The 17,953-nt window shown below is 39.3% G+C and overlaps 1 protein-coding gene across 13 annotated transcripts in view; it reads left to right on the top strand.

The window, feature by feature from the left end:
- The window catches only part of PARD3 (par-3 family cell polarity regulator), a 677,664-nt gene that overhangs the window by 480,510 nt on the left and 179,201 nt on the right, over positions 1-17,953 (top strand). For all 13 annotated transcript variants that reach the window (XM_075922689.1, XM_075922688.1, XM_075922683.1 and 10 more), the window contains one exon: positions 172-388. In XM_075922689.1, coding sequence (XP_075778804.1) covers positions 172-388 — 217 coding nt within the window. The remainder of the gene's footprint in view (positions 1-171; positions 389-17,953) is intronic.

Below are 17,953 nucleotides of genomic sequence, written 5' to 3'. Positions count from 1 at the left end.
AACATAGATGGAGAACCCATAGAATGAATAATCAAGGGTTATAGTGTTATATCACATAGTGATTTAGCTGTTATGCACATGTATTATTCCAAAACATGTCCCACAGTATGCTGAAAACCACCTTTATTGGTTTGTTCTTATTGCACCAGTATTCTTTTCTTACTCTTTCAGTGGAGGAAGACACAGAGGAAAGTTCAAGATCAGGCAGAGAATCTGTGTCCACAGCAAGTGACCAGCCATCCCACTCATTGGAGAGACAGATGAATGGAAGCCAAGATAAAGGGGACAGGAAAAAAGCGGGAAAGGACAAGAAGAAAGACCGTGATAAAGAGAAGGATAAAATTAAGGCAAAGAAAGGAATGCTCAAAGGCTTAGGAGACATGTTCAGGTAGGTGCTATGCAATTACTGATTATGAGACTATATAAAATAATTGAATTTCATTTGTTATATTATAGTAATGCTCAAAGGTCCCAGTTAGGAACCAGACCCTATTGTGCTAGCCCGTGTGCAAATATTTATCTCACTACAAGCTTCCAGATACAAAGAATTTGAACATATCTTTAAAGCACTTGTTTTATGAACTTTTGTGATTCTGTGTTAAGCTGTTTGGGGAAAGTGAAAAAATTTTCAGTCGGAGGGAGGAAGAGCTAAAACAGCATCAGGCTATGTTGGTAACCTCCTGATCCTGGGCTACTCTGGGAGCTGGATGGGCCCTAGTCATAACTTGTGATCCCCCTGTCTGCGTCTGCCTAAGGGGCAACAATACCATCTGACAGCAAGGATGGTGGTCCACTTCAGTTTGTATGCTGAGAGAATTCTCTCCCAACTGGAATCTGGCGTCTGAGAGCTGCTTTATACCACTCTAGCCCTTCTAGGTTGTAAAGGGGCCAGAGTAGAGAGGAAGATCCCACCTGCTATCTCTGCCTAGATATAGCTCATAAAAGATTTCATCAGAGTGAGAGAGAGAGTTTTAAGTTTAGTTTTAGTAGTCTTTCCTGTAAGTGGTTGGGGGAGACAGTAAGCAAATCTTTATTCTCAGTAGCAAGAGTAAATGAAATTCTATGACAAAGGGATATTAATGTCTGTCTTTTAGGTGTGTACAAAAGTTTATTATTTATATTTAATTGGAAGAAGAGTTACTAGTATTATTTTAATGGTTCGTTAATTATAATTCACCTGGGAAAGACACAGATCATCAGTTAAGCTCAGTCAAATATTAGAGTTCGTTACATTTCTGATTCTGTGAAAAAATAATTAAAGGTAGGTTCTGGCTGTAACTGGACAGTTGGGTGTCTCTGAATTATACTGTAGGATTTGTTAGCTTGTAATTTTTAATAGAAAACTAAATAGTAAGATCAGATTGTTTAAAAGTTGCATTTGTTTCTGCAGAGCTGTTCACCAATGAAAATTAGTATTTGTATTAGGAGGAAGTAAGGCCTTGTAGTTCAGGAATGAGAAGTAGAAAATCAGTTAACTCAGGTTCTGTCCTCAGCTCTACCAGTCTTAAACTATGACATCTTATTTTCAGAGATGGCAAGCACCCACAGACCCTGTTGAGATGAATTGGTGCTACAGCCCATACTTCTCAATCTGCCGGTGCCCAAGAATGTAGGGGACACACATGTTATTCATACAAGAAATTTAAAATACTGTGGGATATGTTCCTTTAGTGTCTTTATACAACCTTAGTTTTGTGATTCTTTTTTTCTGATGTTAAATTACTTTCAGCAACAAACTTGTGTGGAATGGGGAATAAAATAATGATTTCCCTCAAATAACAGAATTTTATAAGATATGGGTCAACTTCTATAAAATTCAACACCTTTGTTCTTGAGTTTCCTCCTCCGTAAAATGATGGTACAAATACCCATTTTGTAGGGATTCTGTAAGGTTAGTGGCTCAATCCTACAAGGTAAAACATTGGTAGACCACTTGCTCATATCATATGATACCAGGGTTGCCAGATACTTTCACAAAAAATAGCAAACATGGCAGAGGGAAAATTGGTTGAGGAAAAAAAAAAAGCTTATTGAACAAAAAAGATGAGGGAGGACCAAAGTTGTTGAGGGAAAAAAACTGCACAAGAAAAAAGTCGCTGCGCCTTTAAATCCCCTTTCTCCCCCCATCCCCACCAGATGCAGCAGGGGAAGAATGTCCCAAGTGGGCTTTCGGCTGAGAAAAACATGTCCAGTATTTTCTAGGCTTTTTTACTGGACAGAGGCCACAAATACCGGACTGTGCGGGCCAATACTGGACACCTGGCAACCCTATCCTTTCATATGTTGAAACTTGCAAAATTTATAGAGCAGAGGTGGGGAAACTTTTTTGGGGTGGAGGCCACTGATCCACAGAAAAATCAGTTGGGGGCTGCATACAAGTGAGAAGATTTTGTGTGCTCTAACATTGCAGAGGGCAAGTAGGGGTGCCTGAGGATCCCCACTCTTGTTATAGAGATTCATAAAGATTTTATGTTTCTGCATCACTCAGAGATCTCCAAATGTAAACTGTAGAAGAGGAAAGTATTACTAATAGAAATTTTTATATGACATCAACAACTAAATATAAAATGAATTTAATTGTATCATATACATTAAGTACTTCACAAGGACATCTTTAATTTAGACAACAATAGTAATTTGACTCTTCTGAAAGGATTGTCTTTTTGTGTTTATGTAAGTAAGTCATCATTATCTCTCATGCTCATAGAGCGCTTAGATTTGCTTTATTAATTCAGTCTCCACATTTCTGAGTGATGGACATTGTAACATTTGGTAAGGAACAGTTGTCACTTTTGCCTGCTCAATGCCTTGTATATCTACATATGTGATGCAATTGATAGTTTGATAACTGGTGAAAGAACACACATACAGTACATAGAAACACATGATGCCAATAACATTTAATATTTAAGTTATCATTAAAATATAGTTAGGTGTTTTGGTGCCTTACAGCATTATTACACAGCATTATTATTTTCTTTGTATTTTCCATCTCTTTTCTTTCATTCCTCCCTCTTTTGCTTCTTTTCAATGCACTTAACTTATCTTAAGATAATCTTTCATCGTTACATTGTATGGGCAAGAACACTTATGGGATGGAATTACTGTAACTGACACTTTATTTCAGTGTCTGTATTTAGCCAAGGGGCTTTTTATTGCCTATATGCAAAATGACAGCTCATAAACTGGCGCCTACATAATGCACAAAAATAAGGCTACTTTCCCTCAATTAAAATCTGAGGATTTGTTACTTGGATCATCATTAAATTGTAGCTTAAAATGCGGACTCCCACTAGAGGTTACATTTCTCCCTCTTCAGCACAGAATCGTTATTTCCAAAAATTGTCCTTAAGATCCTTTATAGAAAGTTTAGAGTAATAAACAAAGCTTTTAAACAGTTATATTATTTTTTCCACTTTGATGGAAAAGAAGAAAGAAATTTGGCTATAACTCAGAATGACCTTGTCAAGATTAAAATGAACTCCCACTGATTTCCCACTGATCAGGCCTGGATATTGCAATGGTCACTCGTGTGTGTTTCTGTATTATATGTATGTTGGGATGGATAAGGAACTAGTATAAGTAAATTGTACAACTGAAAAGGTGATTTAATTGAAAATTATTCCTGTACACTAAACTTCTATTTAAAATATACTCTTGGAATGATGTTCTGCAAAAAGTTGACCTTTGTTCCCATGGTAAATTGTGTGAAATATTGAAGAATCTGCTTCTGAGGCTTGGTTTACAAGCTGGAAATACAGCTTTTCCTAAATTCAGATGTTTTTTTGCTGGCTTTTTTTGTTTCACTGTTAGGAAACACCTAGAAGACATCACATGTTTGCATCATAAGATTATAAAAGTTTTATTGCTTGTCCAAATATTTTTCTTTTAAAAGTGTGTTCACAACAACCAGTTAGATTAAACAAAAAAAGCCTACAAGTTTTGCTTTTTGGCTGTTTTTGGAGGATTTCACTTCAGTAACGAGAAATGAACTAAAAAAATCTCAGTGCAAAATCAGGTTCCAGCATATGCTGTTGTATTCTGTACAAGTTCATCACCATGGATCTGAATGCCTTCAGTATACATTAAGCAATGTAGATTAGCTTCTGCTGTGTGTAATTCCTTCTGGTGAGAAGACTGGAAAAGGAAAATTGCATATGAATTTTCATCCCTAATGTCCAGTGTTCTTTCATTTACGAAAGTGAGGTAAGCAATGTTTGCCCTGCACTTGGAGTATAAAGCAATAAGGTTTTTTTTAGCTCCTGTGTTACAGGTTATGGTCATAGTATTACTCATGCAGTTTTACTATAGTTAAGTATAGCTGCTGAGAAGATCCATTTATTGCGTTGGTGCTTCTTCCCAGGCATCAAATAGGGATCAGCATTTATAGGAATGAAAAGGAATTTGGAGTGGGCCAAAAATGTAGGTGAATAGTATGTATGAGAGCGGGGGGGGGGGGGGAGGGGAAGGCGGCAGACAGTGAGGAGTGGGTAATGCTTTTGGAGGCTGTTCATGAAGTAGCTGTAGGTAAGGATGTTAGCTTGTAAATTAATTGCCAATGTCCAAACTAAGACCCCAATCAAGTGAACACACACCTCTACAACTTTAAGCATGGTGATAAGTCCATTGAAGTCAATGGGAAAACATCATCTGTTTAAGGAATATCAGTATTAGCAGGATTGTGGTCACAATTTTAAGACTGGGCCTAGAGTGTTTATGAGAACGTAAAGAGCTCCAACCATACAATGCCAGGCCTTCATCTCATCTGTCTGCTGTTGTAGAGCACAGATGGGTAAACTGTAACATTGGAAAGCCAATGCAAATGCAATATCCCCATATTACCATTAGAATCTAATCCTACAATTACATTTAAAATGATTACCAGGAGCCTTACAGTGTTGTTTCATCCAGTTCTGCAAGAGGAAATAGATAATTTAGTTTGAAACCTTGTTTAGCTGAAATCAGATATAGTGTTGTCCTTTTTACACAGCCGTTTCCAGAGTGCACTGAACATGTCCAGATTCATAAATATATTATTTGTAGCTTTGAATTACACATTTCAACCACATTAGCCATCTGAGACCTCTGACGGGGCATTTGGGAAAATAACATACACAGATTACTATTGTCTGTTACATAGCTTCCTGATTGAGCTGCCTACACCTTGTTTTTCATTTAGCTTTCCTTATCATAGTGTCTGAGAAGAGATCCAAAGCAAATTATAGGTATTTTTACTTGCAGAAGGTTTGGAGACCAATTTTAAATTAGCATTTTTGAATGTATAGGGTTAAATAAACCCTTATTTATATGTTTCAGTTAAAATGTCAGACCCTTCAGAAATTTCATAATTAATCTCCGTATGTGCAAACTTTATTATTTGCTCTTCATCTGATGAAGTGGGTTTTGCCTATGAAAGCTTTTGTTAGTCTCTAAGGTGCCAGAAGACTACTCTTCCTCCCTCCCTTCCCCCAGTTTTCAACAACCATCTCCCGATCTTTTAAGCGATACATATATAGAAGATGTGCCTGATGCATTACAATAGTATTTGAAGACACACAAAGCAAAATAGCTAAAAACTATCTCAACCTTCACAGCATTTTAAAAAAGGGCGATATGACCTAAAACATCCAACAAATTTTTAAAAAGAGCCAATAAGCCTGACTGAATAATAATGTCTTATAGCAAAAAGGGTAAAGCATGCCAAGCCAGGGCTTTGGTAGACAATTAAGAGAGACCAACTCACAATGATTGGGAGTTGTCAGACAAGAACTTTCTCTATCCCTACTCTCTTACAATGGTGTTCTTGTCAGAAGCACCAGAGAGTTCGTCTCTCATAGCACAGGACATTTCAGGCTTTGCAGATTGTCACGGCCATCTTGAACTGCACCTGGAGCAGGATTAGTACCAAGTTGGGAGCATGATGCATAGGGTTTGTGCCTTTGGTCACGTGCACTACTGAAAAAGATTGGCTGAACTGTTCTGAACTGTTTGGAATTTTCAGGAGGCTGTCAAAGGCTGCAATGCATCTAGCACATTACGGTATTCAAGCTTGATTGCAGCAAACTGTTTTCAAAATGCTGATAGCAGCAATGACCCATCATTCATTTTTCTATCTCTTGCTGACTAACTGTAGACCTTCTTACAGTTATGTACAGTCAGGGATCCAGTAAGAGCCTAACTGAAGTATACAGGGAATGGGTAGTAGTAAACTCATTTGTGACAGAGGACGCAATCCTCTTCCATTATGCTTGGAAATCCTGTTCATGACCCACCAGCTTTCCTGGATCCTGTCTTGATCAGATTGCTCTGATCCTGGTTCAGATTTCTGTTCGCTGCTGAGGACACACATAAGCATCCATTTTGAAAAGAAATTAGTCATAGAGCAAATATTATCGTGCTATAAATTACCCAGGGCTTTTATTTTTATAATTCTCATTGAAATAATTTTCTTCTTTATCAATTCCTACTTTCTAATTAAAAGCAAATGTGGGCATGAATGGGAAAATAATAAAGCCAACAAAATGCCTGACATGAAAATAGTTCTGTGCTTATTGGATGAAGAAAATAATGCCTCCTCCAATTCTACTCTTCCCTTCCTTTTCATAGTCTTGTGTCTTTTCCTTCTTTTCTCTCCCCGTCTTGACAATTGTAATCAGTTGTTTTGTGGAAAATAGACCTTAACATAACGATGTTTCATTGCTTGCTTCTGAAAACATCAGGCATTATAGTTATTTATAACTGAGATTTAATTGGTGCATATGTGTGTGGTTTAATGTGGCAAATTTCTCATTTCTAACTAAACAACCTCACATAATCCGGTAGTGATTTAAGGAATGCAGTTACAGTAAGTGGATAGTAAACTATGCCTTTTTTTAAATGACATACAGAAGGTACTGGTGTAATTGTGAAAGATGGATATAAAATAAGAGATTAACATTATCTTATGTGGCTTTCTAGTTTGTCATTCTGACAGGAAACAGTGATTTGGATCTAAATAGTCTTACCACTTGATTTTTCTGAAGTAAATCTTGAACTTATAAATCTGTGGGTATAGTGTACGTTTTTTAATTTGAGTATAATCAGGTTTTCTGTTTCTAACACATACAGAAATAAGTGTCTGACTGACCTGTTACCAAAGACAAGTCCATAGTAGCTGATAATATATTCTCTCAGTATTCTTCCTTTGCTTGTCAGTGAGTTTAAATAGAGAACCTCTGACATCTACAACACAATATCTGACTGCAAAGCAAGCAAAAAGAGGTGCATAGCATGACAGCTGAGTCTTAAAAGACCCTTTCTGACGTTCCTTAACATTTCTTTTCCAGATCTGCTGTGTGAATATAGAATGCAAGTGTCAAGGATGACACCTACTTTATAATCTCTGTAAAGCAAACCTTTTCGTAAAAGAATTTGTTGACAGTTTAGATATTCTAAGTCAATTTCAATTCTAGTCTATATAGAAAATGGGGATTTTTTTCTGCAATTGATGTGAAAATTGAAGGCTACCGACTATTCAGTCTCTAACAAAGTATGATAAATAAATACTGTCTTGAGTGATGAAAAGATCTGGATCTGTTAATGACATTCAATGCAATGTATGCTGGAAACATTTCTTTTGAGAGTTCATTTGTAACTGATAGTGACTGGATATTTGCAGTATTGGCATAATAGTTCAGAGATTTTTTAATTCTAAATTTTGTTTTTCAAACTGTATTCTTTCTTGAATATCCTGGTTGATGGTTTCCAGGATGTTTTGTTAAAAGAATATGAATGTAAAAATATATTTTAAAAATGGACTAGACTGAATCATATGACTTGAACTATTTAGGTTGGTATTTGCTTGAGTACTTATCAGTGTTTCCTCTAAGATTTTCTATCCTTGGGCAGGTTGAATTTTCTTTTGGGCAAATTGAAATTTCTTATGTGCAACACCAATATTGAGGTAGTGTATGGATGTGCACCCACCAGTTCAAACAAAAACCGTAATGTAAATATATATTTTAAATAGTCTATAGATGTGGAAGAAAATATATTAAAACAAGGGATAATTGACAAGGAACAATACTTGTGATTATTTAATATGAAATCAAATAAAAAGAAAATGAACACTACACTTGGCTGAAGAAATGGGTTTTGCACATGAAAGCTCATGATACTATTTATATATTTTTATTAGTCTAAAATACAAGACCATTGTTGTTTAAAGTTTCTTTTAGTTACAGAGTAACATGGCTACCACTTTGAGACCTTGGAGTACATATATCATTATCCCTTCTAACAGGCATGTTTCAAAGATCTTGCAAATAAGGTTTCATCATACAGAACAGCTAGCATCACACCTAGTTCTTGCTACTTCTAACTCATAAGAGCCAGAACTCTACCAGATAGCAAAGATCTGGCCATAATGCAATACAGTTTACCATGTATTAATTAGAAACACTGGATTTAAAAAAAAATAATTAAGATCAGATTTTTAGATATATTCAACACTCACAAAAATTCTGTTAAAAGAATATTTTTCTTTCTTACCATGAGCCTTTAACACAGCAGTAGGCAATAATTTCTGATGGGGAGCCATTCCGAGAATTCGTAAGTGGTCGAGGGCCACACTATTCCATTATATTAATAGAGGAGGTGTGGGGGACTGGGGTGGTGGTTGGGTGCAGAAGAGAGCTTGAGGTAATGGATTGGTGTGTGGGATCTGGGAGGCAGTTTGGGTGAAGTGGGGGGGATCATGACCTGGGGCAACGGATTGGGGTACAGGGTCTAGGAGGGGAGTGTGACCTGGGATAGAGGTGCAGGGGTTTGGGTTGTCACCTGGGACAGGAGATTGGAGGTGCCGAGTCTGGGAGGAGTATGAGTGCAGGAGAGGATTCTGAGCCACAGGAGGAGTGTAGGAGGAGGAAGTGCAGGGTCTGGGAGAGGGTTGTGGCCTGGGAGAAGTGCAGGAAGAGGTTCATGGATTTGGGGTGTGGCCTGAGATAGTGGATTAGAATCTCTAAATGTTGAGAACCTGGAGGGAAGGGAGACAGGCTTCTCATGTTGCTCCTGCCCCCAGTAGTTTCCATTGGCCATTCCAGGAGGGGATGCAATGTCTGGGAAGGTGTATGGGCAGAGGTGTAGAAGGTTTGGGTTTAGGGTTGCCAGGTGTCCAGTTTTCACCTGGACAGTCCGATATTCGTGGCCCGTGTCTGGTAAAAATAAAATAAAATACAAAACAAACAAAAGAAAAAAAAACTGGACATGTAAAATGTCCAGTATTTCCTGTTTTTCTTGGACGGAAGGCCAGCGGGGACATTCTTCCCCTGGTGCATCTGGAGGGGAGGAGTGCTCAACAACTTTGGTTGGTCCCCTGATTTTTTTTGTTGTTTTTTTTTCTCCACCAATTTTTTCCTGCCATGTTTGGGATTTTTGATTAAAACATCTGGCAGCCCTACATGGGATAGGAGGAGTGCTGAGGATTGGGGGAGAAAGGGAGGAGCTGGGGTGCCAGAAAGAGGCTCTGGCTGGGAGACCTTATCTGGCTCCCAGCCAGCAACCAAGCAGGTTCCTTATCCAGGGTCCCTGCCTTCCAGTTCCTGTACATGCTCAGGGGAACTGCAGGAGCTATGTTTATTACTCTGCACTGAATGCTGTAAACCCAGGGGATGACGGAGGAGGGGCACTTCACATTCTTCCAGTCCTGCGAAAAGGCAGCTGCTATTGGCCAATGGAAGCTACTGGGGGTGGGAGAAGCATAAGAAATCTGTCTCCCTTCCCTCCAGGGTCTCCGTATTCAGAGAGAGTCTGGAGGGAACACATGTGACCTTGCAGCTGGTTTTCCAGAGTGCTTGGTGGTTGCGGTGCAGGCAGGGAGCCTGCTGAGACTCTCGCGGGCCAGATCCAGCCTACAGATCATCTTTTGCCCAGCCCTGAAGTGGAGGCTGGAGCAAGCTTCTCCATTTATAGCAGGCAGCAGCAACAGTTGCTGCTGCTTCTGCTCCTTCAAGAGGACAGTCCTCCCCACCCCCTGCTTACCAGGCCTATCAACTGCATGGGGAGCTCTGAACCTCTGCGCCGGGCTCAGAAAAGGGCTGCGTGCCTGCATGAGTGCACATTTTACAGGGAACCTTAGTGCTGATCTATTTCTAAGGGATAGAGTTTTAACTCAGTATTGCATTTCACTTCTTATATTGATCTGTATTCATAGTGTGTTGGAATGCTAATGCCTCCTGTTAGGACTTCCTTGTGTTTTGTTAAAGAATAAAATCATTACATTTGTAGTAAACAGTTGTTTGCACAGGAAATACCTATGTGGATTAGCCTGGGGTCATGAACAAAATGATTCCTGTAGATCAGAAGTGCACAATTAAAAAGTCTGTGTCTATAAATACTGAGCACAATCTGTGAAGCCCTAGAGTCTAGGTGAAAAGTACATGGATGAAAGTGTGGAGAAATCAACTGCTGTACTGGTGGATAGCAAATGTTGTACTGTCTTTCAAGAAAAAAAAAGAGAGAAATGATCCTGGGAGTTACAAACCAATGAGGCATAATTCAATACCAGGTTAATTGGTTGAAATTATAATTAAAGATAGTGTTACAAAATACATGCATGAACATGATGTTATACCAAATAAAAGCAAGCATGATCTTATGAGTGGGGATAAGGGAAAAAACCACATTTATTGTAAAGATAATAATAAAAAATAAAGAAAAGAGAGAAGCAAACAACGTTGTTTAACTACTTAACCCATATACATATAAACATTCATTCATCCATTCATTCATTCAGGTTGTGTATTTGTTATAGTTACCAGCCTGGAAGTTGCTTGTGACAGAATACTGGCCAGGTATTCTGTACACAAGTGATGGTAGTGGGGAGCGAAGTCCTGATCAGATGCACATCTGAAGCTCCTGGTAGGCTGGCAGCAGAACCTTGGGCTCTGATTCCATAGTTTTTTAGTCCAGTTCTTATAGGAATTTCTTCCCATGCCAGTCTATGGAAATTGCTGCATCATGCTGATGTCTCCAGGGTGGCTGCCAGGAGCTCGTCAGTGATCTCATCGGGTGGACCTCCAGTACTTGGTTTTCTCCACTTGACACCTTTTGGTTGCACTGGCACCTGACGCCTTCTTCGGCCCTTTGTTGCTGTATTCTCAGGCTGGCACCTCTCAGAACCATTCACTCATCATCCAAGCACTCTCTCTCTTACATACATTCCTTAATTAATGTTTCCCATACAATATTTTTGTATAATAATAACATTACATATATCAGAGTTGTAGTTACAAAAAGTTTCTGGGTGGTATTGCTTAAAACATTCTCTGAGTGCTGAGTAAAGTTACAATGTTTTAAAGAGAACAGGCGTCAATTATGTAACAATGCCCTTAGTCAATTACAGGGCTTGGCTCCCATAGCAGAGTTAGTGGCTTGACAATGCATTGTTACAATGTATCTCTGCAATGTCAATTTCAAGCAGCCCCTTGCACAAGCTTGAGCATGCCCTGGGGCACAGAGCGGGGGCTGTTTCTGGCTACATAGGATTATATTCTTAATAGTTCTAAGTTACATGACCTAATACATTATATTCTAAAGGGGCAATAATAATAATAAATCTAAACATTTAACAATCTTAACAAATAATAATAAGAAGAAGAAGAATTAATAATAAATCTAAACACTTTAAGTTGTGGGGAACAAATTATGGGGAGTCACTTCCATTTGGGGGAATCATATTTTTAATACATTGATATGTTATCCCTACAATGATAGTATAGGGGCAACCCAGCAGAGTTTCTGTAAAGGAAAAATATTACTTTCCAGCCAACCTGAATTCTCTGCATGTTGTCACAAAAATAGTGGATAAAATAGAATTTATTGACATACTTTATTAAAAGGCTTTTTGGAAGGTCAAATAAATTATCTCCAAGATGATATTAAGGAAATCCTACAATTATAAATAATCACAGGAAGAAAGATAAAGTACAGTATTGGATAAAAAACTGACTAGAAGACATAAACAAAGAACAGGATTAATGGGAAACGGTTGTTCCTCAGGAGTGACCCAAAGATCCATACCACAACTAATGATTGAAATACTCATACACATTGCTGAACAACAACCATTCTGGAAGAAGACCAACATGCCTTTATGAAGGACTTAATGTAAACCTCTACAAATTGCACAGTGCCACTCAAAAAGAGAAAACAAATTTTTGGATAAAGAACAATGGGGGAGAAAATACTGAAAATATTCTAATGCCATCATATTAGGGATGTGAAAGGTGAACCAGTAAGTATTCTCCTTAACGAGTGATGCTAACCAGTTCCAGTTAACTGACGGGCTGGAGCAGCTCCCCACCCGCTGCAACAAGGGGCTACTCCAACCCTCATGGAGCAGCCCCTGCCCACGGTGGGTGGAGGGACCATTCCAGCCAGGCTGGAGCTCACTTCCCTTGCCCATTCCCCCTTTAATCGGTTAACCTTTTAAACATTGTTTAATCAGTTAGCCAATTAAACAACATTTTACATCCCTACATCATATAGGCGTGCCCTCACTTTGAATGTTGTGTTCAATTCTGGTTGTCCCACCTGAAAAAATATGTGGCAGAAAATCCCAGGAAGAGAGATTTAAATAACGGAGGCTTTTTGGCAAACAAACAAATAAGAGGAGAATCACAAAGGTATACAAATAATGATTAGCATAAAGAAAATACCACTTCCATTTTATTAATTCTTTCTCATAACACAGAGCATGTGGATGTATAATGAAAGTGAAAGTACATTTAAAACTGATATAGTCAGGCCTTCGTTTACATGGTGGTTACATTCCTGAAAAAACACCATACAAATAGAAATCATGTAAAAAGAGATGATAGTTCAGTGGGATATAAGGGCTTAGGTTCCAGGCTCACAAGATAACCTCCCAATGTATCCAATGTATCCAATGCAGGATTTATTTAAAAAATTAATGAAATTTAAACTTGCTACTAACCTTTATTTACAGTGAGGACAAATTTGATGTGATGATAAAGTTGATGTTTTTTAAGACAGCACTCTGAGGATTTGTCTGAAGAGCAGGCTCAAGGGCTCGCCCAGTTCTACCTAGTGCCTAAGCTCCACTTGGGGGCAGGTCGGGGCATGGGGGTTTAACCACCCTGTCCAGGTAGAGTGCTGGTTACAAGAGTGGAATCAGGCAAGCCCACACACTCTGATCCCATTTCCCAAATACACACTTAGGGTTGGAGTGGCTCCTGGCCCAAGCATCTGTTGTCCCCACAAGGCTGACAGGATGAGAGGAGGTGTCCCCGATTTCTTCTGCTTCCCTTTGCACACACATTCGTTGCCTATGTACCCATACTTTGGACCCACCCACGTGTCCCATCATGGCTACACCACTGATCTGCATGTCTTGACAACAGCACTGCACTGCGTCAAAGAGATTGCCTACCATTTTGTACAATTTATTGACTGTGAACAACTTGAAACTGTGCTAAAAAAAAAACCCCTTGTAAATTGAGGCCCAACCATGAAAGGAAATTCTTATTACACCACACAGGTAATCTGTAGAATTCATTGTCACAAAATATCCTGGAGACCAAGAACACAGTAGGTTCGAAAAAGGGATGTTATTCATATAAATAAAGCATCATCAATTGTGTTAATTAAGGTACAGATGTACAAGGAATACAAATTTTAATGTCTATGGCCACAAATAAACCACTAACTTGTAAGGATTAGGAATAAACTTCACTACTTATGCCCAGTTATTTTATTACACAGTTCCTTGTGTATCCATTTGAAGCATCTTGGGACTGACAAGTCTGACCAGATGCCAGTCAAAATGGACCACTAATCTGATCCAATATGGCAATTGCTTTGTTTCAGTGAGTTGCCTCTAACTTCAAAAATGTCATTTTGGTAATCAGAAAAGGAAAAATGATATTTTAGTGTTCACTCTGAAATTCTTCATTTTGGTCTCAGAGCATACGAATTAAATAGAACCATTAGTTAATAACATTATTATGTTAAAGGAGAGACTTTATATTCATTTTGTTTGAAACACCCTCTTCACATTTTGTATAATTGCGAGCAGTTGTTCTATAGCATGTGTATATCGGAATTCAGCTAATTCATCTTGCAGCTCAGAAGGGACAACTTGTTAAACATGGCTCCATTCCAAAATAATAATGGATTATGTAGAATATCATATGTTAAAATTTCTTTCAAGGATTGTTTAGAGTGGCTCCTGTATCAAGGAGCTGTTCCCTCATCACCAGTGTGAAGGACTGTTGGGGATGTACTCCAATAGTTCTGACATATGATAGTATTGCTCTTTTTTGGCTTTCAGGCAAGAATAGAGTTGCCAAATGGTTTCAACAAAAAGACTGGACACACTTGACATTACATTACAATCTACATTACATCTTATTTAGAAAATACAGGACACCTATATTTTCTCATTTATATTTTCTCAATTTGTTTCCTGAACAGAAAGCTCAAATACTGGACTGTCCGGTTCAAAACCGGATACCTGGCAACCCTAGGTAAGAAAGTTTTGCAAAGTTGCAATATACCTTTTTAATGTGCAATAACATTTCAGCAGTTACTGTAATGTTCTGTTGCACATTAACCATGTCTGCTTCTGCGCAAATTTACAAAAGGTGGGAATGCCAGCAAATGTCACTGCTGTTTATAATGTAGACCCTGCTGCAGTGGGTTCACTTACTCAGCAGTTCCTGCAGAGCATATTTGTAGATTCCTGTGTGGATACTAATTTCTATCCACAAATAGAAATAGATAACCACTGATCCGCAAGTCCACTCCTGAGAACCACAGTGGCTAAGTTCCCAGGAGCCAGCGCCCCACACCAGCAGCTCCTCCACGCTCTGCGGTTGTTCTATCTAGGGTTGCCAGATGGTCTCCCAAAAAATTTGTCGCGAAAAAACCCCACCCACACCGAACACACATCCTGTGTGGCTACTACCAAGAACCACCAAGCTGGGAATAAAGGGGGAGGTAGCAGAGCCTGCTCTGCAAAGCAGCCACCTTCTACCCAAAGCAGAGAGGGGCAGACCCCAGGGCAACACAATGGCGGGGGGAGGGCAACGACTATGGGTAGAAAGGTGACTCCCCCATAACCAGGTCTTTGGGTGTCCCAGTGAGAAGAAGCAGGTATTCCATCCCAGTCAGTTTTGGCTCAGAGCCCGTAGAAGGCGCCTAAACGCAACTACAAAGCACCTCCTGGACTACGTGCCACAACGCGCTTGAACAGTGCTCAGGAGCAGGAACAGGGCTTCTCGCCCTCCCCAAGGCATCACTCCTCCTCAGACGCAATCAGCTGAGAGCTCCCAGCACCGATTGAGCCCCTCCTCCCAGCCACTCCCCCAACCCCTGCCCGGCTTCTGCACGCAACCAGAGGCTCCCAGCACCAATCTCAGCCCCAGCTCCCAGCTTCGGACTCCCTCTGGTTGTGTGCAGAAGCCTGGCAGGGGTTAATATTTATATACACACCAGAAGACTAACCCAGCATTATATGGGTCCTTCAGGGCTGTGGCAGTGGAGGTGCAGAAGTCAGGGCAGGAGCTTGAGAATGTGGGGAGCTCAGGATAGGAGGCTGAGGATGCAAGGAGGAAGGAATCAATAGGAGTTGAGGAGGGGCTCAAGGTGGGGGGTTGGAGTGTTGGGGTTATAGGAGTCATGGGGGAGGAGAGATAAAAGACGGAGTGTGTTACCCACTGCGTTATCTCCTGTGAAATGCAGGAATCTCCAGAGCAGGATATCTGGATAATAGGTCCTGATGGTCTCAGCACTATGAAGAAATCATTACTAGTTCGTTTCTCTTACTTGGCTACAAACGTATGAAAAGTGCTTTGGTAATATAAAGAGTTTTGCAAGCCTTTGCAAGTGCCAGTTTTATCAGCATTAGGTTTCTTAAGATTTATTTTTAGGCCATAAATGCTTCACTTTGTGGGAAATACGTTTTGAAGTTGGAATAGAGACTTTTAAAACCTGGCATGATATTGTAGCTCTGGTAATATGCAATGTACCAATCACAAAGGTAGCCCGCTGTTGCCAGGACCTGCAGGTACTAGTGGAATACAAATAAAAAGAAGAATGTGTCAGAATTGGGAACACCTTTGGGTCCAGGAGGGGGTTGCTTTAATTTAAATAAATAAATTGTTATTCCTGGGATGGTTAGACTATTTTCTAAGAAAGAACAGCAGGACTAGTTCCTTTGCTGTGGATCACATGAGAACAGGAGTTAAAAGGTGAATGTATAAATTAGAGCAGCCAGTTGGCTGCTTTAACTAGGGACTCATCTCTATGGTAACAGGCACCAAAATAACTAAACTGCTTGTAATTCACACCTCTAGTTATTTTGGTAAAGACTTTGTGTGGATATTCTTATTTTGAATTGAGGATTCTATTTTAATATCTTTTTCAGTTAAATTATATCAAAATAGGATATTTCTCATCGGAAAGAAGCATGCACACACAAATAACATCCGACATGATTTACAACTGGTTTAGTTATTGCACTTCCAATTATGATGAAGTTGAATCCCAGCTGTGACCACCAACAGCCTAAGGGGCTGTTAGGGCATCCTGGTGTTTCTAGGGTTCAGAGAATCTTTATCCAGTTCTCCCTCTTCCCTGGTCAACGTCCAGCACCTGTGGTGAGGATGGCATAGGAGCTTGTCGGCCAGCTCTGTACCACAGGTGATTGCTCCTACCCCAAAATGATCCTCCCAAAGCTGGCTATGTGCTTTGCACAAGTAGTGCTGCATAAACCTTACCACAATAGAAATCCAGCTCTTAATCTTTCACGCAGAAGATATTGCCCAAATGAGGTAACATCCAACACTGCATGCCAGATCCTCAGTCAATGTAAATTTATATAGCTGCCCTGAAGGTAACAGAGATTTGCCAGTTTATGCCAGTGGAGGATTTGGCCTTGTATTTCCAAGCCAAAAATGTGTCTGAAATGTTTTATGTATAAACTTTTTAAAACACACAATTTCACTGTTATAGTTTGACTTCCACTTGAGATTTGCTTAAGAACATGGATTTCATTTGTACATAATATATTAATTTTCTGTAAAGATGTCCTGTCCTTTGGTATTATTCCTTGATTTTAAAAAAATGTATTTTTAAGTGTGGTCGTTATCATTTAAAGGCATTTCTCATGTTCAAGTCCTATTTTATTGGTCAAATCGAGAGACCCAAAAATGTAGCCCGGGCCATTTTAAAATGTGACCCACCTTCATTCAGGTTATGCAGTTCAAGTTGCAGAATTACATGCTGGGTCCTGAGTTTCCATGAACTTGTGCCTCCATGATGTAGATTCAGGCGGCTGCTCATCTTTATTAAAATTAAGCGGGCCCCAGAGGTCCCTGCCAAGTTGTCTGTGATCTATATCACCCTCTGTTGGAAAAAAAATTGTTCTCCCTCTCCCATTTTAAGTGTGAATTTATGAATTAGAGTGAAGGTATAAAGTGATAATATGTATGCTTAATTTAACCTACAGAGAATGTTTTCTGAGAAGCATGTAACAACAAAGATTTTCTAGTAATTGACAAAAAAAAATGCTGACTGACAATTTAATTTTTTCAGATAATGAGATCTGTGGGGAAGTTTTAATCTTTGGAAGGTTCCACATGAACTGTCAGTAGTTTGATTAACCTTTTATGTGGCCATATACACTTTCTGATTTTCTACAGTATGGCTGTAAGACCTATTTATATGAGGAATGTTATTGAGGAGTCCTGATGGAAAAACTTTCTCTTGACTAAGATGCCAACTAAGCACCTGTTGACTGGGCTTTTGTATCAAGCATTTACACTGAGGGTACATAACATTTAAATGCAAGCATTTCAGTTATCAGTTATAAAGAATATTCATAATACTAATTTCTACTTCCTTTGTTTCGAATATAAAAAAGCATCAGATAAAATTGCCCTTCCAACTCTTA

The sequence above is a fragment of the Pelodiscus sinensis genome, chromosome 2 (assembly GCF_049634645.1).
Source record: "Pelodiscus sinensis isolate JC-2024 chromosome 2, ASM4963464v1, whole genome shotgun sequence".
NCBI classification, from domain to species: Eukaryota; Metazoa; Chordata; order Testudines; family Trionychidae; genus Pelodiscus; species Pelodiscus sinensis.
This window is presented reverse-complemented; position numbering and strand designations above follow the sequence as displayed.